We start from the raw sequence: 23,788 nt of genomic DNA, 5'->3' as shown, positions 1-23,788 counted from the left end.
GGGGACTCCCATGAATATATTGTAATTACTTTGTAGGAGCTTATGACCTAAAATAGAACCTTCCAAATGACAGATGTTTTCATCTGGAGCAACAGCACCCAAATTGTTTTGGACAAATGAGCAGAATGAATTTAAAAATTATCATATGCTTACTATTTAACAGGAAAAGTGAAAGGTGACTCGTCGTCTTTGGATTTGTTCTGATGTGATATTATCTTAAGTCAGTCAAGTAAAATAACTCATTGAGCATTTATTTAAGCCAGAGTTTTTCTAATCTTAGCACTACTGACATTTGGGGCCAGATAATTGTTTGTTGTAAGGGACTGTGTAATATAGAGTGTTTAGCAGTATCCCTGGCCTCTACCCATTAGGTGCCTCCCCTTTCCGGTTGTGACGATGAAAATATCTCCAGTCACCGTAGGACAAAATTCTCCCCAGCTGGGAACCACTGAGTTTTAAGCCTTGAAAAGAAAAGAAGCAAACCTCTACTACATGCATCCCCCCACAAGTGTTTTAAAACAAAAACTTAGTTCCCCCCAGTTTTATTGAGATATAATTGACATTTAGCACTGTATATGTTTAAGGAGTACAGCATAATGATTTGATTTACACATATTGTGAAAGGAACTTAGTTTTATCAATTACTCATCAATTATTCTTGCCTCATTGTACCTGCAGTATCTTGAACCTGTCTTTATAGGTTGCACTTATCATGGTTTATTATTACTTTAAAACGTGAGGCTGTGTCCTTTGCCATCTGTGAACTCTTGCAGGACAAGGACAGTGTTTTACTTTGTCTGAAGGGGAGTGGGAGTCCATTAGTCGAATGACATTTTGTGCTGGTTAAACACAAGAGATGTTCCCAAAGTAAGGGTTTCCCTGCAGTTTCTTTCTTTTTAAGGATGTAGAATATCTGTTCTGGCTTATGTCTTTCAGATTCAGAATTCTTTTACTCATCTTAAATATTTCAATTAAAATAAAAAGCAGTGACCGTACTGACATTGCATGATGATTCAGCTTTGGGTAAGTGAACCATTTTATACTTTCTGTTTTTTTCCTCCCATTTTTAATCAGAAGACACCTGCAGACCAAGCAACAGAACTATGTGCAAAGAACACCTAGGACATTATGTTTTGGAGTCCTTTAATAGTTTTGCCAAAATCAGCCTAGACCTGGTCAGGACACTTAACGTCCACCAAGGCTGCCCTCCAGCCGCAGGACATGCACGGCCTTCTCTGGGCCAGCCGTTGGAAGACAAGTACACAGATGTATGTTAATTTTCGGGCCTTCACATCGTTTCTGAAAAGTTTAACTCCACCTCTTCGACCCGAAAGGAAAAACAACACCCTCATTCCCGCCCTTCACCACCGCCCGGCCTCCTCCCGCTTTCCTTTTGGTCTTCTCCTGTTAGAGAGGTTCTGATTTTCCCTAAAGAGCTAGAGGAAAGTCAGGTACCACAAGTGGAGTTATATTACCTCTTATTTGTTCTGGCGGAACACTAGAGAGGAAACCACACTTTGTAACCGTAACTGCAGGGGCGGAGGACAAATGTAGCCTTGAGAACTTCAGCGCCCGGGTTCGGCTGCAGGTTTGATTGACAAGGACGGGCCAAGGGAATGCGTGGGGCGGGGCTGGGGGCCGCGGGGCGAGCCCCAGACAAAGGGGTTTTGGCTGCCCACCGAGGAGAGGGAAGGGGTCCTTGGGGTAACTGGCCTTTGCGTTCTAGGGGGCAGTTCGTGGGGTCGCTCTCTCGGCCACGAAGAGGGCAGGCGGGAAGAAAGGCCTTGCGGGGAAGGGGCGCCTGGCCGGGGTGGGGGCTCCGTCGCCGTCACGTGGCCGCCGCCGCCGGGTTGGGGCTGTTCTTCCGGGTTGCAGGCGCAGTGCCGCGGGGCCCGAGCCCGCTTTGCCAGCACGGCGTCCCCTCGCGGCCCGCGGCGCACCGCCCACGGCCGCCCGGCCTCCCCGCCAAGGTGAGCGTGCCTGGGGCACAGCTGGGGAAGGGGCGCGGGCCGGCCGGGACGCTGCGGGCCACCGCCGGGAGGGAGACCTGTCAAAAGAGCAGAAGGGGGCGGGGTCGGCAGTGACCCGGCGCGGGGTGCACCTGGGCGCCCGCGGGCCGAGGCTTGGGCCGGGAAGGAGAACCGTGCCTCGAGGGCCCGGTTTCTTGTCTCTTGCTGGGGCGACGTGGACGAGAGTGGGTCGGTGGATTCGGCAACTGGGACCCCGTTGATGGCAGGGGACGAGGCGGCAGCTGTGCAGGTGCCGATCTGGGAGCTTTGGGGAGAGGCAGGAGTTGTACGGGGTCATTTCGGCCCGCAAGATGGGAGATGGGAGGGAGGTCATTGAGGACTCTCGATAGGGGGTGCACCCAGAGAGCTAGCAGCTGGACGCCCCGAAATGGTGCTTAAACCTTGAGGGAATTCGGGGTGAGTGACCGGCTGGAGACATAGGAAGTGGCGATCGAAAGTTGCGAGCGTACGTCGGGTCGGGGCGGCCTAGGGTGGTCGGGGCAAGCTTCTCCCGGGCAGAGAGTGGGCCCGGGCCGGCGAGGGGGGAGAGGCAGCGGAGGGGGCAGAGCTGATTCGAACTCCGCAGGCGGACTGCCTCTGACGCAGCCTCCGCCAATGGGCTTCCGGGGAAGGTTATAAATAGCGGTCCCGGGCAGATGCCAGCCTGGTGGCAGTTTAGGTGCTGAGGGAGTGGCGGTACCGGTGACTTTGGGCAAGGCCACGTTGCCCGCCAGTGTAAGCTTCCGTCGGGTATTGTGTCCTTGGTTGGTATGTCTCGCTTTAAAAGCGTGGCTTGTTTACTGTTGCAGGCGTCCTTTATTCGTCCTGAGGTGCAGGGCAGTCCCTGAGGGATCTGTTCCTAAGGAGTCTTGGAGGACAAGCTCCATGCGGAATCGTGGGGCTTGCGTGCCAACTTTTATTTAAAATGCACCCCTCCTCTCCACCGCACCCTTTTTATTAGCAAACCTCGCTGTTTTTTGATTGAATGGCCAGTTTACGATTCTTATCAGCAAATGTGCTCCAACTGCTTACCTTTGCTGATGGAATCAGTTTTCCATAAGGCTGCACGGCCTTTCATTTTCAAAGGAAATTTCTTGAAACTCCTTGGAGAGTGTGTTCCATAGATATCCAGGCTTCAGTTTACCTAGCCCTAGTTATTCATTCATTCAGTCAAAAAATGCTTGTTGGTTTCCTCTGTTTTGTGCAAAGCACTGGACCAGAGGTAATACTAAAGTGAATAGTAATAGCAATAAACATGTTGTGTTTTCTTAATCCTCACAACCACCCTATAAGGTAGGTGCTATTATTATTATAGCATTATAATTATAGCAGGCGTATTATAGCAATATAGTTATATTGCCATTACAGGTACAGAGAAGTTAACTGACTGACTTGCCAAGGTCACACAGTTAAGTTGCAGAGTAGGGGCTTCCAACCCACAGTTGGAACCCACCCCCTCTATGCTATCTTCTCTAGGTCACGTGCTTGCCCTCAAGAATTTGAATATCTATTAGGGGAGAAAATACCCAAATAACTTACATAGAATGACGGTATGAACGCCATACTAAAACATTTGTTTTCTTTCAATTTTGAGTTGTAGTTTTTCTCCATTGCTTCAATGCTATGGAACACATGGATAATAAAACAGCAGAGAACTTTATTTTAGGGGAAAATGTGACAATTAAGAAGGAATCCTGTCTTTAATGTAAACAAGTACCAGCTTGTGATAACAGTGTTCAAATATTCTCTGAATATCCTTCACGGTCATTTGTATTTGATTCAAGCTTAGTGTAGGGACGGCTCTTCCCTATAAACTACCTCCTGATCACTGCCCTGTATGTTCATAACCTGAATCAACTGGAATTTTGGGGAGCAATTGGCCTCTGAAGGCCTTGGCCATATTGGCATCTGATGCCAGGGGTGTGCTCAACATCAAATTACCATTTTCCAAGTAGGCAGGGCAAAATTTCCAGTCTCCAGGCCATGGAATGGGACTTCAGCTTTAAAGTGTTGCAAAATCTTATTTGATCATAAAATTTCTAGAGCCTAACAGGGCCCTGCAAACCAGCTTTCCTGTGCTCCTTTTATAGATGAGCAGACTGAGGCGCAGAAGGATTCAGGTTAAACAGCAAGTGCGTGGCAGACTTAGACAATACAGGGCTAGCTATAGAGCGAGCTTTGTTCTTTGGCTGATGAGGTCTGGTAAGCCCCATCAGCCCTGTGAGAAAGGTGGTCATTGGAAAGCTGGGATGATCTAAGAAGAGATCCTAGGGTAAGTGGAGCGTAGGATAGGACTATGTCGTTAGTAATGGTAGGAAAAAAATCTCTCTCAAGACAAGAGTTATCTTTATATATCTATCTCCTTCAGTTCTTGGCATAGTTTCAGTAAATGTTTTGAATATGTGGCTAAATTTTGAACTCAGTTTGCTCTCCATTCTCAGCCATGAATAACCCTAAGTGACCCATGCATGAATGAGGAGAGTATTTATGGGACTCAGGAATGCTTTAGGACTGAAATGAAATGAATATTTGGAAGCACTTTGAAAATATAAAACCTTCTGTTCAAATGCAGAGAATTATTCATGTACATTTTTGATTGCATGCATGAACACATCTTGAATATTCCTTCTTCCTTAGCCTTTTTTCCATATTCTATCTTGAATGACTTTCCCTTTCTTTTCTGAGCCCTGTAAGAGGACATGATCTCCTTCTTTGATCCCCCAAGAACTTTGAACTTGGGCGTTACTGTACATTGTGGTATTAACACACGTTGACTTTTCTTATCTCTAGTTTGGTTCTACAGATGCTCCTAACTGCTGTGCCTGTGAGACTCAGCCCTTGATACATGTTTGTTGAATTAAAGGGTATTTTAAGAATAAGCACCACCTGGCTTGAGGATTTCCATTCCTAGTGTTGCTTTCTGGTGTTGCAAGAAGTTGCTTTAGGGAGTTGTGGTAACAGTTCTGAAATTAAAAATTTGCTAGATTCTTCTTCTTTTGGAGGCTGGAAGAAGGGTTGTGGAGTCTGCTGGGTTTAGGTGCTGGCCCTGCGAGGGCCCACATGATGGGGCAGAGTTCCAGGTCCTTTGCTTCTTCCAATTTTTGAAGGAAAGAAGAGAAAGATGGAGGAACATCAGGAATCATGGGTGTGGTGGGACTGCCTTCCATGCACCCCTGGGGATCTGCCAAGGAGAGCAGTGGAGGTAGCCGTTGAAGCCTCAGTAACAGCAAAGGTCAATGATGCTTCACCCAGCCTCGTTAGAGCTGGCAAAAAGTGGCTACTTGTGAGAACGACTGACAGAAAAGTTCCTAGTTACGCCCACGTCTACAGGCAGAAAGCTATGTGATAAAGATAACCATGGAATTTTTTCTCTTCCTTTCTTTTTTTTATTGGAGTCATATCCCATGCATATTTAATTTTCTTGAGACGTGCACTTGGCAAACATGAATCTCGTGTTCACTCCACCTCTGTTGGGGGGTCTCACAGGATGAGAGACCCTGCTGCACTGGATAGAAAGCTGGTGTTCTGTACACATGGTGGCTTTACTACTGTACTCTACGGTATTTTAGACAATTTTAGGGAAATTTAAGGGTAGCTTTGATTATATGCAATTTTTTCTGGACATGCTTACGTAGAAGAAAACTTTTGTGTAAGATGTGACAGGACTCTAGCAATTTTTTAAAAAACTTTCCAACTACATTAAGGATCAGTTAGACTTATGTGACCTAGGCTTGGAACTAAATAGTGATTTTATAACTACGATTTCAGTGGGAAAATGGATTCCAAGTTTTAAATACCTGAATTGGAAAGAAACTTTTGAAGCATCTTGTGTAAATAAAGAACTTGGCCAAATAAATTCACCGTAGATGCCCACATTTGTGTTATATTCCAAGCTCTTTGGATTAGCCTTTTTTTTTTGATGTTCGAAAGACAAAGTATGTTTTTGTTGGCGAGTAAATATTTTATTTTCTTTCCTTTTAGTGATTTACCGTCAAGGAAATTGGGGATTCAGAAAGTTGGGAGCTCCTATGACCATGGCGAACCTCCTGAAAACAGTGGTGACGGGCTGTTCATGTCCTTTTCTTAGCAATTTGGGATCCTGTAAGGTTCTACCTGGGAAGAAGGACTTTTTACGAACATTTCATACTCATCAGGCGCTGTGGTGTAAAGCCCCTGTGAAACCAGGTAAAGTCTCACTTCAGTGTGCGTAAATCAAACCTTCGAGGCCTAGCAGCTGAGAGATCTGATGATAGATAAAAGGAAGGCCATGTAGTTTCACAGCCTGGTGCTTGTGAGTGATCATTTTGAATAAAAAACCAAATGAATACCTCATGGAAAATGAGTGCCTCTTTTCCATGTATATAAGTTCTTCATTGTCAGTGCTCATAGAGAAGAAAAGATAATAGAAAAAGAAAAATGATAAACCAGTTGAGTTGTACCCAGGAAACTATTGCTCATAGTAACCATTTGTCCTAGCCGCTCTTCCTCTCTCCTCATCAGTATTGGGGACGTGTACCCTATATGGCTCATCTGTGCTCAAGAATTAGGAACCAAATGTGATCTGCAAGAATGCTTCTCAGTTTAGTAACTAGCAGCTTCATCTCAGTTGCTCAGGTTAGAAACCTTGGGGTCATCCTAGATCCTCTTAGTATGTATAGATCAGCTCTACATTCTATCTAGAATCTGTCCTCTTGCCATCACGCTGTTATCATCCTGGCCCAAGCCATCATCATCTGTCACCTGAAATATTCCTCTAGTGTCCTAAACGCTCTCTGCTTTCTACCTCTGCCCCCCTACAGTTTGTTCTGTACACAACAGCGAGAATAATCTTTTTCGAATGAAAGATCACATCAGTCTTCTCAAAATTTGCCGCTAGCTTCCCAGCTCATACAGAGTAAGAGCTGAAGACTTACAGTGGCCCACAAGGCCTTCCCTGCTAGGACCCCTACTTGTTTCTGTTCTGAGGTGCAGGCCAGTTGGGGGAGAGTCTGAGAGGGGGCTCTTCTAAGCTGAGTCAGATCCCTTTAAGCATGCCCAGAGACCCTCCCAGCCCTCTGTCTACATCTGATTGGCCAGAACGCAGACAGCTGGACCTTATTAGCTGTAAGGGAGACTCGGGCATTCAGTCTTTTATTCTAGATGGTAACATACTCAACCAAAAATGGCATTCTGTTACTAAGGCAGAGGAACGGGATGGATATTTGGGGGGCAAACAAGTCTTTGCCAGGTAGAGTAATGCCTTTCTTTTTTATTTAAGTTTGTAGGACTGTTTGTGCGTTAAGGACCCCTAAACTGCTAGGCTTTTTGAGTTCTTACATCTGCCTTTAATAGATTTTACAGCCTCTTTTCTTGTTGTCACATGAGAAGTCACTATTGGCAGGTACCTGCCCCTGAGAGCCTTCAACTTTATCTGCAGAGTTTTTTTTAAAGTGTTCCAGAAAGCCAGATAACCTGGTGTGATAAAATTGTGTATAAAATAAAAGTAAATTACTTCTTTGAGACATGAGAATTGTCCTTGTGAGTAAATGCATGGACATCAAGATCTCTATATTGACTACGCATGAGACTTTTTATTTGTTTGTTTGATTTCTGGTTCTTGACTATTTCCTGAATAATTATTTATCTCTATCAGGATTCTATTTCTTCCTTAATAGGACCATGATTTCAATATGAAAAGCATGAAAAGTAATTCCAGTCAGTATTCATATTTTTTCAGTTTTTTCTTTTCTTTTCTTTTCTTCTTTATTTTTTTTTTTTACAGTTGCCTTGTTCAAATAATGATCCAGACAGGGTCCACTGTAGTATTTGCTTGCTATGTCTCTTTTGATCTGTATATTCTCTTCCTCTTTTTTCTTTTTGATTTATTTGTTAAAGAATTTAGTTGTTGCCCTTTAGAATTTCTCACATTCTAGGTTTGGCTGACTGAATTCCATTGGTATTATTTAACCAGTTTCTCTGTCCTTTGTATTTTCTGTAACATTCAGCTGATCTAGAGGCTTGATCAGACTCAGTGTTGCTTTTTTTGCCAGGGATATTTCATGGGTGATGCCGGGTACTATCTATTGCATTATATCAAGAAGGTTAGTCAGTGAGTTTGGATATTGTTAATATGATCCATGTATTTGAAGTTCCCATCAATTTTTCACTCAAGCCTGTAGCAGCCATTTGATGATCATTAACTAAACCCATGATTTTATCAGGGGTCTTAAAATGGCGATGTTCCATCGCTCTAGCTTCATTTATTAGCTAGAACTTTTCTATAAAGAAAAACTTTCCCTCTATTACTTAGTTACCCTGAGATTGTACTCGTAAGATGAGATAAATGATTCTTTCCATTATTTACTAGCGTTGGTAATAATCACTTGGTTGCCTTATGTTTTTTTATTTCTGCTGTAACAAATGATCACCTACTTACTGGCTTCGTACAACACAAATTTATTATCTTACACTTCTGGAGGTCGAAGTCTGAAATGGCTTTCACTAGGCTTATGTCAAGGTGTTGGCAGGTCTGCATTCCTGTTGGAGGCCTTAGCGGGGAATCTGTTTCTTGCCTTTTCCGGCTTATGGAGTCGGCCTGAATTCCTTGGCTCATGGCTCCTTCCTCCGTCCTCGAAGCCAGCAGCATAGCATCTTCAAATTACTCTTTCACTCTGACTCTTCTGCCTCCTTTGTCCACGTTTAGGGACACTTGTGATTACATTGGGCCCACCCAGATGATACAGGATAATCTCCCTATTTCAAGTCAGCTGATTAGTAACCATAATTCCCATTTGCCACGTATTGTAACATATTCATGTGTTCTGAGGGTTAGGACATGGGTATCCATGGGAGATCATTATTCTGCCTACCACGCATTACTTCCTCCAAAGTTGACCAATGAAGCTTTTAAAAAATATTCATTTATTTTTTGAGTATCATCATGAAGTCATGGATTTTATCATTCCTAGATGTGTTTTACTACATTGCAATTAATTATTATTCTTTTTGATGCTCCAGTTGTCTCATATTTGGCCAGTAGAAGCCCTTTCAGGCTGGCTCCGAAATCCTTGTGATGTGACTTCATTTGTCTTTGGTAGCTTCCTTGACTTGTGGTATGTAGAGCCTAGAGAATTTGAGGTTGTCAGATAAGTGAACTCCAGATAAGTATATGGGATTTAATTTTGCACGTCAACCCAAAATATTTTCCAGCTTTCTATTGTTTTCTTCCCTGACCTTCAAGTAGAGAGTGAGATTCAGCCCATGTTTGTCTTTGGCTTACTGTCAATTATTACTGCTTAAGTAGTGTGGGATCTAAGACTGCGTTCAAATGCAGATATTTTTAGATTGACTTAATCTAAGGTCTCCCTTAATAAGTTACTCCATAGAGATAATTTGGTTTATTTTCTTATTATGTATATCAGAGTTTAGATTGCTAGAGTAGACTTCCTGAACTTTAGTAAAAGGTATAGAAGCAGATCCTCTTTATTTAAAAAAAATCTATATCCACATATTGAGTAAAACAACAGAAGAAACTAATGTATTTTAGCTAAAGCTGTTCTGAATCATATATAAATACTTTAACTCTGTATTATACACACTTCTTTGGGTGCAAGGAACAGAATCGTATCAGGTTATATTTTGTGATGAGAGTTTATTGTATGGATTCTTGAGAAGTATGAGAGCCAAGAAACCCTTCAGCTACTTGGAGAAATGGAATGGTGTTCTGGATCTTGTAGCTATGACTCATATTTCCCCTTCACGTGTCCACTACTGATGTTTCTACTACTGTTGCTACTGGCCTCCCTTTAGTTACCTCATGGCAGTGCTTAAAAATAGCTGCTGCTCCATTCTGTTCTCTTTGACCTTTTTTGTGAGTCTCCCATCAAACTCCCTGAGAGAGAACCTGGTTAGGTTGGGTAGTCACTGGCTAACATGGAGTGCCCTTGGGCAGAGTTCCTCTATGTCATTTCATAGACTGCTGGTTTTCCTTATATCTGGCCTGTAGACTATTATTTTTGACCTGGCTGCTGACCTCTGTTCTAATCAGTTGTGGCCAAGATTGTACGGTCTCAAGATACAGCACTTGGAAATCTAGGAGGAATTCTATGTGGCCAGATTGCCAGGAAGGGGACTTTGGGTGTGACAGAACATCGAAGTGTTTAGTATAGAGATGTTCTTCGAAATAGTTAATTACTTTTGTCATCCTTAAAGGTAAGTACGAGGACAGTGTAAACCCGAGATGGTTAGTTTAAAGAGTAGAGTTAGCAATGTGAGTGATCTCTCAATGCATTTTTTCCTGAGAACAAACTAAGCTAGTCATGTGCCTTGAAGGGAACCATTTGGGTAAATAAAATATTTAGAATTTTTAGGAGAGTGGGCATAAAAATTTCCCATTATCTATCAAACAAAGTCAAAGAATTTTGATTATGAATCAGAAACATCATTTTGAACACCAAATTGTATGTGCAGTATATTTTGAGTAGACTGCCCATTTTCATTTTCTGAACTCTGTTATTAAGACGTTGATGTTTGGTGTTGTTTTCTACCAAAATTTTTTTTTGCCTTTGTTTGTAGGAGTTCCATATAAGCAACTGACTGTTGGGGTCCCCAAGGAGATTTTCCAAAATGAGAAGCGAGTGGCATTGTCTCCTGCTGGCGTCCAGGCCTTGGTGAAGCAGGGTTTTAATGTTGTTGTGGAATCAGGTGCTGGCGAATCTTCCAAGTTCTCCGATGATCACTACAGAGCAGCAGGTGCCCAAATCCAAGGGGCGAAGGAAGTGCTGGCCTCTGATTTGGTGGTCAAAGTAATTATTCCTTTTCCCCTTCTGTTTATGGCATGCTGTCTTTTCAAAATCTTCTTGTAGAAAAGTCAAATTGCTTTCTCTATTGTTACGGCTTTTCATATTTTCAAATGATACCTTTTTCTCAAAGACATGGTTGCACGTTGTGAATATTCTTCATGTTCCAGTAGAACTTTTATCAGTCAATGTGATCTATGTCTGACCATAGGAGAAAAAGTGATCTTCCTTTTTACATTTGCTATGTGGAAGTTCTGTTTCTATTGGCTAGGGAAAATTTGTGCTACGTGGTTCATATAGATCCAAAATACCCACAGGTGAATATTTAACTGCTACTAGAGTAGAAAGAAGGCATGGAACTCCTGGGACTGAATGTTCAGTGATCTTCTGATACCTGGAAGGAACAGCGATTTAACTGACATTTAGTGCTATTTCTAGAGAGGGCAGGACTGTTCTGGAGAAAACAGCACTGGGCTAGTGGCGAGGTAGCCTTACCTACTTTAATAAAAGGTGTTAAGGTAATATAGAATAGAAATCTATATGCTGAAGAACTTTAGAAATAAAATCTGAAGTAAAAAATAATACAGAGAAAGGAAGAGAGACTGTGTCAAGAGTCCAGCATAGGTTACTAGAGTTGATCATTAACTTAAATTCTAAGCCTTCCACAACCAAGGCAATCAGGGAGTATAGATTATATAAGTATGATTATGAGGTGAAAATAAGCTTCTGACTTTTTCAGGAAAGACCAGCTTTTTTCTGTATTAATTTCTAAAGGGGAATCAATCACATAGCTTTTTTTTTAAATGTAAAGTTCACTGAATAACTTGATATACTTTTAAAAAACAATGGTTTTTGCAGGAGACACAAAACTCTTTTTGCTATAGAAAATTAATAGTGAAGTTATGTTATGGAGATAAATTCTAATTCAGCTGAAGTTTTTAAAGTGTTTAGGTGTACAGAAACTTGGTGATATAACTTTGTATAGTAAAAGAGCTTAGAGAAAATAGAAAAATAAGTATAATCCATTCCAGTGTATGTTCTAGGGATCAAAATCTTTTGAGATGTCCTACAAAAAAGGTTTAGTAGAGTGCACATAAGTTTTGGTAATGCTCTGTGTTCCTTTTAGAGATTCATGCTGTGTATGAGCATGTTAAAGTCACTGAGAAATCCTATAGTATAGAAACTTATATAACTTTATACTTGCCTTAAACTGTACTTGCCTGTCAACTACTTGACCTTAGGACCTCTTTTTGAGTCAAACTTGTTAATATCTTGAGGAACTAGTGATCCGAAAAGCACATTCAGGGAAACATTCTTTTGGCTTAACTCACTCAGATGCCAGCAGTCTCAGCTAAGCATTTGATAGGGGCTGGTAGAACTAATTCAAAGTTGTCCTCTGATTTTTATTAAATGTATATTGTAGATTCTCACTGAGGAAAAATAGACCTTGTCACAGAGTCTTTAATTAAAGTCCAGAACCTAAAATCACATGCATCACCAGATCAACCACAGAAATGGGGAATGCCAGATAAAGGTACCTCATAGGTAAACTGAGATGAAATACTCTGAAATGGAAGTATTGACCCAGTATTTGTGTTTCTATTTCCTTTTAAAACTTAAGTCTCAGAGCTGTTTTTTCTGTGCTTACTCGCCTAAAAGCCCTGCTGTGAACTGGGAGCTAAGGAAATGATATACTTTAATTGAAGATTGATTTTAAACTTGGGTGTAAAACACTGTTTAAAACACTTTTAAAATGGAATTTTTAAAAAATTCGGCTTTAAAAAATGGATATTTGAAAGTTTTAAGAATGTGGAGTGTGTGTTCATTGACTGACTTGATACTTCTTAGCATAACAGAATATATTATAGCTTTTTGCTTAAACTCAGTTCAGCACGGCTGCTAGTTTGAATTGTGATCCTCTGTAAATATTCTTCTGCAATATTAAGCTCTGGAATTATATTCTGGAAGATAAATCTCTACATACTGCCCTGGAGATTTTAGTTTACAATGTTCTTAACTTCTTACTACTCCAAACATTTGTGCTTACCCAAATCAGCAAGAATTGAAACTTTGAACACCCAACAAAAACTTCCCGTCTGTTTATTCTAATGTCTCTTAATCTTACCAGAATAATAGGTTTTGGGAGAACACGTTTGTTGTAGAACCTCCGTATTTCCCCACTGCACTACAGTTCATTGTCAAACCTGTCCTGACACTATTTCCAGGTGTGTGTACTCTTTACTCAGACCAGTTCATAGGTCATCTGTCAGAGGGTAGATGGCAGAGATCTTTGTGTGCCTTGCCTTGTTTAGGAATTTAGTCAGAAATTTATTGCTGAAAGATTTACTCTTGGACTATTATTTCAATCATGGTATATTACCCAATTGTCTTGTTTACTTAAAAATATGATGGAGGTATTTATATTTTTAATCCGTGACTTGATTTTTTTCTCAGGTGCGAGCCCCCATGGTTAATCCAACATTAGGTGTTCATGAAGCTGACCTTTTAAAGACATCAGGAACACTGATTAGTTTTATTTACCCGGCTCAAAATCCAGACTTGCTAAATAAACTTTCCAAAAGAAAAACTACAGTTTTGGCCATGGACCAGGTTCCAAGAGTCACAATCGCTCAGGGATATGATGCGCTAAGCTCCATGGCCAACATCGCTGGGTAGGTTGATTCTTTTCCATTTCAAACGAACAAAAGCACAATGGTACTACAGAAACATGCTCACTGTAGCTTTTCTCTCACAATGATTTTACTTGTAATAATTGTTGGAGATTGCAGCCTTTTGAGAGTGCACTAAGTTATTTTTGACTCATTTTATTGTTTCACAGTCATCAGATAGCAAATGGCTCTTCATATGGAACTCTATTTTACATTCCTTTTTAATCTTCATGAATGGAAGAGAAGTAGTATTTCCTTCCACCAAAGGGAATGACCGTCAGATTATTTGTGTGAGGAATATACTGTATTTCATATATGTGTGTATATGTGTGAATACCTGTATGTATTAGGCTCAAATTGCTGTTTTTTTTCCAGTTTTATTGAGATATAACTGACATATAACATTGTATAAGTTTAAGGTGTACAACATAATGATTTGATATATGTATATATTGTGAAATGCCACAATAAGTTTAGTTAACATAAATTGTTTTTACAGGTCAAAAATGGTTGTATTTGCCATTTTAATTAGGTTTTGTTAGGTTAAATTCATAAAATATTTAAAGAATAGGGAAAATGTCTGCACTTGAGGAAATTTCATCTGGTGTCAAAACTCTTATTGATAATTGAGGGCTAACTGTGTTCTCTTACCTTTAAGGCCAAGACGGCAATAAACTTCATTTGTTCTCCAGCAATAATGCATTCCCCAATTATTGTCTGGAGTGCTGTGTTGAGAAAGATTCTAAGGCCCATTCTGCTCAAAGGAGTGTGGCTGTGCCTGTCATGGGAGAGGTATAGGAATAGCTATGTGAGTGAAGCGTGTTGCTGACTTTACCTAGAAAGTGGGAAAAATCTAGGAATCAGATGATACTTACAAAATCAGCTCATGTAAGAAACTAGTTGAATTAGATTTTAAGCATGAAAAATATTAGTAGAGACAATTTGCTAATATGAACAAGCAAGAGCAAATGAAAATGTTTGAAAAATAAAACTACATGAAAGAAAGATGAACCTGAATAAAGACTTTTATGGCCTAACACATGAGCTGAAGGTTTTCTTAGGTTTTAGGTCTTAGGTGTACATATCAGATATGGCACGGATCCTACTTTGGGTTTCGCTTTTGATATAAATGAGATGCAATAAACAAAAATAACTAGTTAAAAATACATTTTCTTGTCCTTAATGTAATATGGCAAATGACTGGTTTGAAGATGCTTTTTGTGGTGTAAATTATATACCAAGGGACAAAATAAATTTTTGCCATATTTATTTAGTTTGTAGAAGAGTTATGTTACACAATGTGGGACTTAAAATTTTATATAGAAAACGTACAATGTGAACCTTTAAGGGTGCTGTTGATTTTGTGATGTGAAATGCATGTATGTGAAAGGTTATCAAAACCAGCAGCTCTAGATCAGTGGTTTTTAGCTGCAGAATCTTTTGAGCAAATGAAATATTTTGAGGCAATGTAAACAAACCCAATTAAGAGCAGAGTGGCCTTAGTTGAATTGAGGGATGGAGGGGTGTCCAGAAACATGTCTGTTCTCTATCCCACCCACTCTGGCCCCAGAGTTGGCTGAAATTTGAACCTTTGGACATCAATGGGGCACAATTTAAAGAATCACTATCTTATGTCCTGAGCTGATACATGCGAGGAGCATAATTTGAGATGAATCATCTGGTATACACACCCATACAATGTGCGATAAATCATTATCTGCCTAACTCACACACAGCCATATTACAGTGAAGACATGCCTCTCCAAGTTTATTGATGTTCATTCTGATCTTTTTTCTTATCAAAAAAAGGCCCACTTTTATCACTTTTTTTCACTATCAACGTTTTCTTGTGCATTTCCTGTGTAATTAGCCTCGTTCTTGTTATTTTCTTTAGTATAGCAACTGAATCTTTTAAAATATTAATTCCAAAATTAATTTCTTACAATGGCCTTTGAATCTTTATCATGTTTACTCTTTGAAAATTTCTATCACTTGGATTCAGAAGACAAACAAATAATGTAATCTCTAAAATGCTGTTTTCCTGCTCTAATATGATTTAACTGAAATTAATAGTGGTAACCGTTACATGCTTTTGCATTAATTATTATATTTATGAAAATATGATGAGGGAAAGATTTTGTTTCCAGCTAGCAGATGGAGCTTCACATTAAATAGTTAGATTGTAATATTAAGGTAGAGTGTGTGTTCCTGAGTAAGAATGTGAAAAAGTGCCTTTTAAGTGTAAAATGATATGAAAATGAAATTAGTGTAATAGTAAAAATATCCTATTAAAGAAAAGATGGTATATTTTACTAGTTTTGTTGCAAATAGTGTTTCCTTAGCTAAAAATACTAATATTTACCAATCACTTAAGTGACAGGCTTTATGCTGAGCGTGTTACCTGCATTATCTCATTTAGCCCTCCTAAGAACACTAAGAGGTAGATGCTTTCTTTGTCCCACTTTATAGATGAGGAAACCAAGGATTAGAGAATTAAAGAAATTTGCCCAAGATCACAAAACTAGTTAGTGATAGAACTAGGACTTGAACTGAGGTCACTGTGTCTCAAAATTCCCTGCTTTCAACCATTAGACATCAAGGGAAGTGTTTTTCGTTCTGAGGTTGGAATTTTATTATGTACAATCATGTACCTAATCTAATTTTTTTTTTATTTTAAAGTTTTCCCCCATCATATAAATACTACGTAGTTGTCAAAGACAACGTGGACAGTAAAGTAAAACAGAAAGTTTGAAGTATCTGTAGTCCTAGCCCCAAAAGAAAACCATTGTTTGCCTTTTCTTGTCTTTCCTTCATTTCTTTTTTTTTTGATCACAACTGATCTTCTGCAGTATTTGTTATAAAGAGACCAGGGAGCATTATGGATGAGTGTGCTTCCGGAGGCAAGATGCCAGGGTTAGACTTTTGGCTTTGCCATTTATTAGCTGAGGGACTTTGGACAAGTCTCTTCATCTCTCTGTGTCTTAGTTTCCTCACCTAGAGAATGAAGATAATACTTGTACCCATCTTTAGGATTGTGGTGAAGATTAAAGGAATAAGAAATAGCACTTAGAACTTTTTTTTGACACATAGTAGATACTATATAAATGTTACCTATTATTATTTGACAGTTAAAGCTTAATTGATGAATGATGATATATGAGCCTAAGATCTTTCATGTTATGGAATTATTTATCCATGTATTTGTTTATCTATTTTTTTTAAGTTATAAGGCTGTTGTACTAGCAGCAAATCATTTTGGACGGTTTTTTACTGGTCAGATCACAGCTGCTGGAAAAGTTCCGCCAGCTAAGGTAGGTAAAACTTTTAATGTTTCTTCATATTATGAATTAATTAAAGGCAAGGGTATGTATGGTCTTAAAATACAGTTATTTTAAAATTTTTGTTACTTGTTAACTTCACACTGATGATTTTTGTGGCATGTTACACATATATGGTAGATCCTCATAGCTGCTTAAGATTGCTTGAAAAAAAAGAATTTTGACATTAGAAATGTCAATCTAGAAGATTGTTCTAGTCTGTTTTTCTGTTTTTGACTTACTAACTTGAATTCTTTTTTTTTTTTGGTGAGGAAGATTGTCCCTGAGCTAACATCTGTTGCCAGTCTTCCTCTTTTTACTTGAGGAAGATTGCCACTGAGCTAACATCTCTGCCAATCTTTCTCTATTTTTTGTGGGATTCCACCATAGCATGGCTTGATGAGTGGTGCCAAGTCTGCGCCTGGGATCTGAACTTGTGAACCCTGGGCTGCTGAAACAGAGTGTGTAAACTTAACCACTATGCCACCAGGCTGGCCCCACTAACCTGAATTTTAAAGGGATTTTGGATAACTTGTTCTTTTTGTTACTAATTTTCTAAAAAGCTTCAAGATACCATTCAGCAAATTCTCAATTTCCCAATTGTTGCAACATATTTTGGTTCATAGGAAATAATTGTCTTGGTTTCCTCACTTTTTGTCAAGTTTTAGGTCAAGAGGACAGAAATCAGGAGGTGGTGTAATCAGTATTTGGCAGAGGGAAAGGGTGCAGTTTCTTTAATCTAGGTCGAGAGCAGAGAGGAGCAGTTGACAAGAGGTGGGGATGGCTAGGTGAAAGAATAGATTATATTGTGACCAAATAACAATGTAAGCAGTTTGGCAAGGTATAGGAAAGAGGACTTTAAATGTTGTCATCTACCTGCAGAGTATACTCTGTCCAAAGGGTACAGGTTTACTTGGTGCTTCCTGCTCTTGAGAACTTTGTCATATAGACCCAGAGTTCTCACACGAAGTAAATCTCCTAGAAAAAATGAAAAAAAAGATAATAGCAGCTTTGAGAAACCTAGTTATATATTGCTTTCAAAAAAGGCCAGGTGAAGAAAATGGCAAGTGGTTCAAGTGGAGACAGAGTACTTAGCAAGAAAGTAGGAGCAACAACCCGAGATGTGATGTGTGAAGTGGTTACATTTTGATCTCTTTCTCAGGATTATAAGAGTACACCTGGCACTTGTGGCCAGAAGCTGGATGCTGTTCTTAAACTGGCTGAATGCTTTGATACACAGATCCGCTACTCAATTTTGGTTAGAATCTTTCTTGAAGCATGTGGAAGTTGAGAGGAAAGCTGTGAATATAAGGGATGAAAAAGTGAAACAAAAGAGTCCCTAAAGGAAGGGGAATCATCAGCCTTTAAGAGGTGGAAAAGTGACTGTCTTTCTGAGAATGTAAATTGTAGCTTAAGGGACTTTGGTTACATGTCAGAAATAGTTTTCTGATATTGAAGAATTAGACACTAGATGGGCTTATCAAAGTAGATTGCATAATATTTTATTTGGGTTTCCTTTAAACGTGGAGCGTTCTTACTTGTCTAGAATGAGCTAAAATCAATCTGTTGAAGGCTTGTGGTACGTCAGGCGCTGTTCTAGGAGCTGGGGATATGGCATGAACAGGGCGAACAAGATCCCTGCCACATGAAACTTCCATTCTGGTAGGGGCCATAGTGAGGAGATAAACAGTCAAATAAGTATACAAGGTAATTTTAGATATAAAAGAAATGAACATGGTGATATGATAGTGGGTCATGGGAGCAAGCTACTTTAGTTAGGGTGATGAGGAAGGCTCCTTTCACATTTGAGCTGAGACCTAACGGATGGAAGGAAAGAAAGGAGGGGTTTAGCATTCCAGGTAAAAGGAACAGCACATAAAAAGTCCCTGAGATGGGAAAGAGTTCAGTGTGTTCTAGAAGAGTAAAGAAAGCCATTGGTCTTGGAGTGTGGTGAGCAAGGTGGAGAGTGATCTGAGAGGATATTGGAAAGGTAGGGTAGTGCTGGATGATGTGGGGCCTCTCTTATAGGTCATGTTATAGAGTTCAGATTCTCTTGCAGATGAGGAAAATGTCACATTTAGGATTGTTTTAGAAAAACTTCACTCTTGCTCCTGTATCTCTCCTTTACTTTCACGTAGAACACTTCACTTTTGACACTTCTGGTCACCAAATGTGTGGGGTTTTTCTCCATACCAAGCAATTCTGTGATACTAGCTGGGTGTCCTACAATTTAACTCAATTCTAACACTATCTACCTGGAGATAATGTCAGATCCCACAGGTTAAGGGCTCAGCCCCACATGACTGCCCCCATCCCCCTTCGGATACCAATCATAGGACCAGGTGTTACCTGTGCTTCTGATCCGACTATAAATCGGAGGTTCCCATGACCCCCTTCTCAGGTTCATTTACTTTGCTAGAGTGGCTCATAGAACTCAGGAAAACAGTTTACTTGCTGTTTACCAGTTTAGTATAAAAGGATACGTTAAGGGGTACAGATGAATGTCCAGATGGAAGAGATGTGTGGGGCAAGGTAGGTGGGAAGGGGCATGAAGCTTCCATGCTCTCTTTGGGCGTACCACTCCCCCTGCACCTCCATGTTCACCAACCTGGAAGCTCTTCGAACCCCGTACTTTTGGGATTTTTATGGAGGCTTCATCACATAGGCATGATCGATCGTTAACTCCATTTCCAGCCCCTCTCCTCTCTCTAGAGAACGAGAGATGGGGCTGAAAATTCCCAACTTGTAATCATGGCTTGGTTTTTCTGGTGACCTGCCCCCAGCCAAGAGCCCACCAACAGTCACCTCATTATAACAAAAGACACTGCTATCACCCAGGAAATTCCAAGGGAATTAGGATCCCTGTGTCAGGAACTGGGGCCAAAGACCAAATGTTAGAACAAAAGATGCCCTTAGTACTCTTCTCACTTAGGAAATTAGAGAAATTTTAGGAACTCTGTGCCAGGAACCGGGGGCAGAAACCAATATATATATTTTCTGTTATTTCACAAGGGTTACAGAAAATCATCCAACTGTTCTGTGAGAGAATGGATAGTAGAGAGAAGAGTGAAAGCACGATCTGTTAGGAATTGATTACAGAAATAGTGCCCTGGGAAGGTGGTGGCAATAGAGATGTAAAGAAGGGGATGGATTGGGAGATCTTTGGGGGTTAACACCCATAGTACTTGCTGATGGATTGGAGGTGGAAATATGCACAAAGGGAGGACTCAAGACGACCTCCCTATTTTGACTTGAACAATTGTGTGCACAGTTAGTGCCCTTTACTGAGATGGGGAAAGTGGAGAGGAACAGGTTACATGACTCGAAATCAAGAACATTTCTAAAGTTGGTTCCTTTCCCTTGCCCTTAACCTGCTGCTTCTTGAGTATATGTCTATGGTGTGCCAGTTAGCTGTCAGTGCTTTTGATTTATCGTTCAGTGTAACAACCTTCTGGGAAGATGTTTTGACTGCTTTATTGCAGATGCTAAGCAGTTTGCTCAAGGTCACCCAGAACTAGTCTGTAGCGGTGTCAGGATTTGAACTGAAGCTCTCTGACTATTAATCTCTGTCTTTTTCTTCACCCCATGCTGCAGTGAAAGAGTAAATTCCTTTTGTAAGATCTACATAGCTTTGTTCTTGTGCAATTCTGTCTTTTAAATTATGGGATCTTCTGTTATTTCTTGATTCAGGATAACGGCTTGGTCCTCTAATTTTTACTTATTTTATTTTATTTTTATTTCATTGTTTTAGCAGTGGTGAGGCTGTAGAGTGTGGAGCGGGGTTGGTGCCTTGGAGCACAGAGCCTGCTTGTTGCTTGTTCCCTCTGGTCCGTCTTTGTCCTGTAGACGACCTTCCGCTCCCCCAACAAACCATCGCTGTCAAGATCAATTCATGTGATCTCTGAGACCCTGCCTAGGGGTCACTGGAGCACAGTTCCACTAGCTGAGTCTTCTTAAAAAGGGGGAAGGAGGTGTGGGCATGATGGGTGGGGGAATTTATAAACTTCACTCTTTCTGTGGGTGACTTTTGTTTTTCAGCAACAAGGAGTTGCCATCAATTGACTGGGAAGTATAATAGGACTTTTCTCTGGAGGGCCCACTCTAGACTGGAGACAACACTGTTCTTATTTTGCTGCTTAGAAGACGGGGGAGACTTGTTTCTGAGGAATTCTTTGGTTTTCTTGGCTCTGATCCTTCCATGGTTAGGGAGATTAGTTACATTGCTTTGCATTTCAGGTACAGTTCATTCAAAATGGTTCAAAATTAGGTGGTTGGTCACCTGCTCTTCCTTTCAGTTCAAAATAGGGGTTGGAGTAGATGTTTCACTACTGTTGTATCCATCTTTGAAACTTATTTTGATATTTTATGAACATAGAAAAACCTTAAAATTTGAGAGGGGTGAGATAGCTAAAATGCTAGACTGAGCATTTTCATAGAAGTAGCTTTTATACAGTGGGAAATAACTGGTTAATCTTTCACAAATGTAATGCTGATTGTGCTGCATGTTGCTTTTGCACTGAGATGCTGGCTGTCGGGCTGTTTTTCAAAGGTCTTTGGCCTTTGCCAGCAGTTGTTCCTTTGCTAAATTTTTAAAAACAGTGGTGGAAAAAGAATTCCAGTGGTGTTTCAGTTAAAGAGTAGTCTATGCACTCAGTACGTTTATTGAGGGCTGGTTGTCACCAACAGGACCACCAGGGGTATTATTGAATGCTGTGTACCAGGCACTGATAGCTCTTAGTTGATGGTTTTTCATAATCAGTTGATAATGAAGTTTATTTAGAACATGCCGATTCTGCCTTTTTCCCTAGATTCTGATAGTTGGTGGTGGCGTTGCTGGGCTGGCTTCTGCAGGTGCCGCGAAGTCGATGGGTGCAATTGTTCGAGGTTTTGACACGAGGTGAGTGCTTTACTAGTGATTGCTGTTACGGTGAAAACATTTTGTTTCAGGTGGGTAGTATGCTTTCCTCAGAATTTATAAATGGATGTAGCACGTTGAAAACTGCTATATGTGCTCTTTCCATTTAAAAATGTTTCTACTTTTCCAAAGTTAACTCAAAAGTGAAAAAAGTATTACTTAGTGGAAAAAAATTTAAGAACCCAGACTCAGGACAGCAGAATAATTTAAAAAACAAAAGAATTCAAAAGTAATTCTTCACATTCAGTTTTGTTTTTTCATGTAGACTACCAATTGGACAAGAGTTCTCTCTTTCTTGACTTTCTAACCTGTTGCTCTGCCATGTTCTATTTCTGTTCCAAATGCGTTTAGGCACCAGGCAGGGCATGAGCAAAGCTGTTTGTTGTATGAAGAAAAGTAGTACAGGAGACATCTTGGAGAACAGACTGGGGGATGCGGGGGGTGCTCTGTCTTGAGTGGATGGGAGCAGATAAAGCTGACTGGGCGGCGGTAGAGCCCCTGAGTGAAAGTACTTGATTATGTTCTTTGTATATTTCTTTAAAGCAGACATATCAACATTTTCATAGAATTTCTTTAAAGTTTGATTAAAATTGTTCTTCCTTTCAGAAGACACTAGATACTAGATTTTATCAAATGCTTATCGAGTATTGTTATCATTTATGTGTTCCAATACTTTTTCAAGGTTGAAACGTAGTTATTTATTATCAGCTGCAGTCAATAGAAGAATAATGCCACTGCTAATCTTGAATTTAGAATGTTAAAAAAAAAATTTGGAAAGATTGTAACTTTTCAGAGTAAAGAGTGTTCCATAGAATACAGTTTACAGTGTTTACCTGGAGTTAGAGAAGTGATGCGTTGATAAAGGCTGTCCTGCTGAAGTGAGAAAAGCTGTTTCTGAAGTAACCAAGGCGGAAGCCAAGGATAGCCAGAGTTAAGCATATTAGTCCTATCTTTTAATTTTTGATATTTGCTAATGTGAAGTTTTTGAATACCTCCAAGCCTGGAGAAAGCAGGTTGTTCAAGTTTTCACTGTAGTGGACAGTAGTATTAGAGTAGAAATGTATATATTTGACTTAGAGATGATTTGAAACTCAGTGTTGGGTTAACTACTGAGAACTTATTAGATTCTATTGATGTCATTGGTTTTGACTGTGTACAGAGTCGACAGCTGGAATATGGCTGTTGCTTAACTCCATTTTTATTTAGTTTGTTCAGATAACTCAAGTACACAATGAAGAAAGATATGGCTGAACTGATATAATACTTTTCTAAGGATTATAGCTCATTAATTCTAATCACTATTTTGAGATAAGAAGTTGGTATCATATTATAAATATGAAATCCAAATGTATTGGAAAGCACACTTCGTTATAAATTTTTGTTGGAAGACTGAATGGTATATATTTTCAGTTAAACATCCTAAAAACTTAAGGACAGCTCATTGCCCAGTAATCTTAAAGGGATATGATTTTTGAATTTTTTCAAAGAATAGCTAGGAGATTCCCCTCATAACAATAGTAGTATCTTGCCTAATACCTGTGTTACAAAGTTTAGAAAGATAAAATCTTTATTTTCTTTTTTATCTTTCTTTTTGTATGTGTGTGAGTTCCAATAAAGCTTTATTTACAAAAACAATTGACAGTTCAAGAGCTGTAGTTTTCAGACACTCATACTAAATGCTTTCTCTCTTCCAGGCATTGTGCTATATGCTGTGTTTTATTTGTTCTTTACAATAACTCTGTAAAGTAGGGATAATTAGCCTTATTTTATATAATATAAAGGGAAATATAATCAATTTTATAGCTTATCTAGTTTACTTTCCTTCTGATCATAAAAACAATACATGCTTATTCCCCCATTTCAGAAGAATATAAAAAAGTACAAAAAGTGAAAATAAAATACCCTAAATCCTACTGCCTAGAGATAACTACCAACATTTTAGTACATGTTCCCTTTTCTACACATTAATTAAAAATGTAATTTTACTAATAGCACTATTTAACTTACTTTTTTAACTTAACAGTAGATCATGAAGGTCTTCACTTACCTACAAATGTGTTTAATGGCTGCGTGGGATTCCATTGTATAGAAGTAGAGTGAC

At 39.7% G+C, this 23,788-nt stretch overlaps 1 protein-coding gene across 4 annotated transcripts in view; it reads left to right on the top strand.

The window, feature by feature from the left end:
• Positions 1 to 1,430: 1,430 nt before the first annotated feature.
• The window catches only part of NNT (nicotinamide nucleotide transhydrogenase), a 78,638-nt gene continuing 56,280 nt past the window's right edge, over positions 1,431 to 23,788 (top strand). Inside the window, exons 1-6 of one of the 4 annotated variants that reach the window (XM_046672486.1) lie at positions 1,431 to 1,451; positions 5,991 to 6,194; positions 10,563 to 10,792; positions 13,241 to 13,458; positions 16,679 to 16,766; positions 21,581 to 21,669. In XM_046672486.1, the coding sequence (XP_046528442.1) occupies positions 6,038 to 6,194; positions 10,563 to 10,792; positions 13,241 to 13,458; positions 16,679 to 16,766; positions 21,581 to 21,669 (782 nt within the window). In that variant the 5' untranslated portion in view covers positions 1,431 to 1,451; positions 5,991 to 6,037. Of the gene's footprint in view, positions 1,589 to 1,708; positions 1,971 to 2,030; positions 2,260 to 5,990; positions 6,195 to 10,562; positions 10,793 to 13,240; positions 13,459 to 16,678; positions 16,767 to 21,580; positions 21,670 to 23,788 lie in introns of those variants that run through there. The other 3 variants (XM_046672485.1, XM_046672483.1, XM_046672484.1) reach the window with 3 other exon arrangements.

The sequence above is a fragment of the Equus quagga genome, chromosome 9 (assembly GCF_021613505.1).
Source record: "Equus quagga isolate Etosha38 chromosome 9, UCLA_HA_Equagga_1.0, whole genome shotgun sequence".
Lineage (NCBI taxonomy): Eukaryota > Metazoa > Chordata > Mammalia > Perissodactyla > Equidae > Equus > Equus quagga.
Note: the sequence above shows the minus strand (reverse complement) of the source record. Positions and strands in the feature narration are given on the sequence as shown.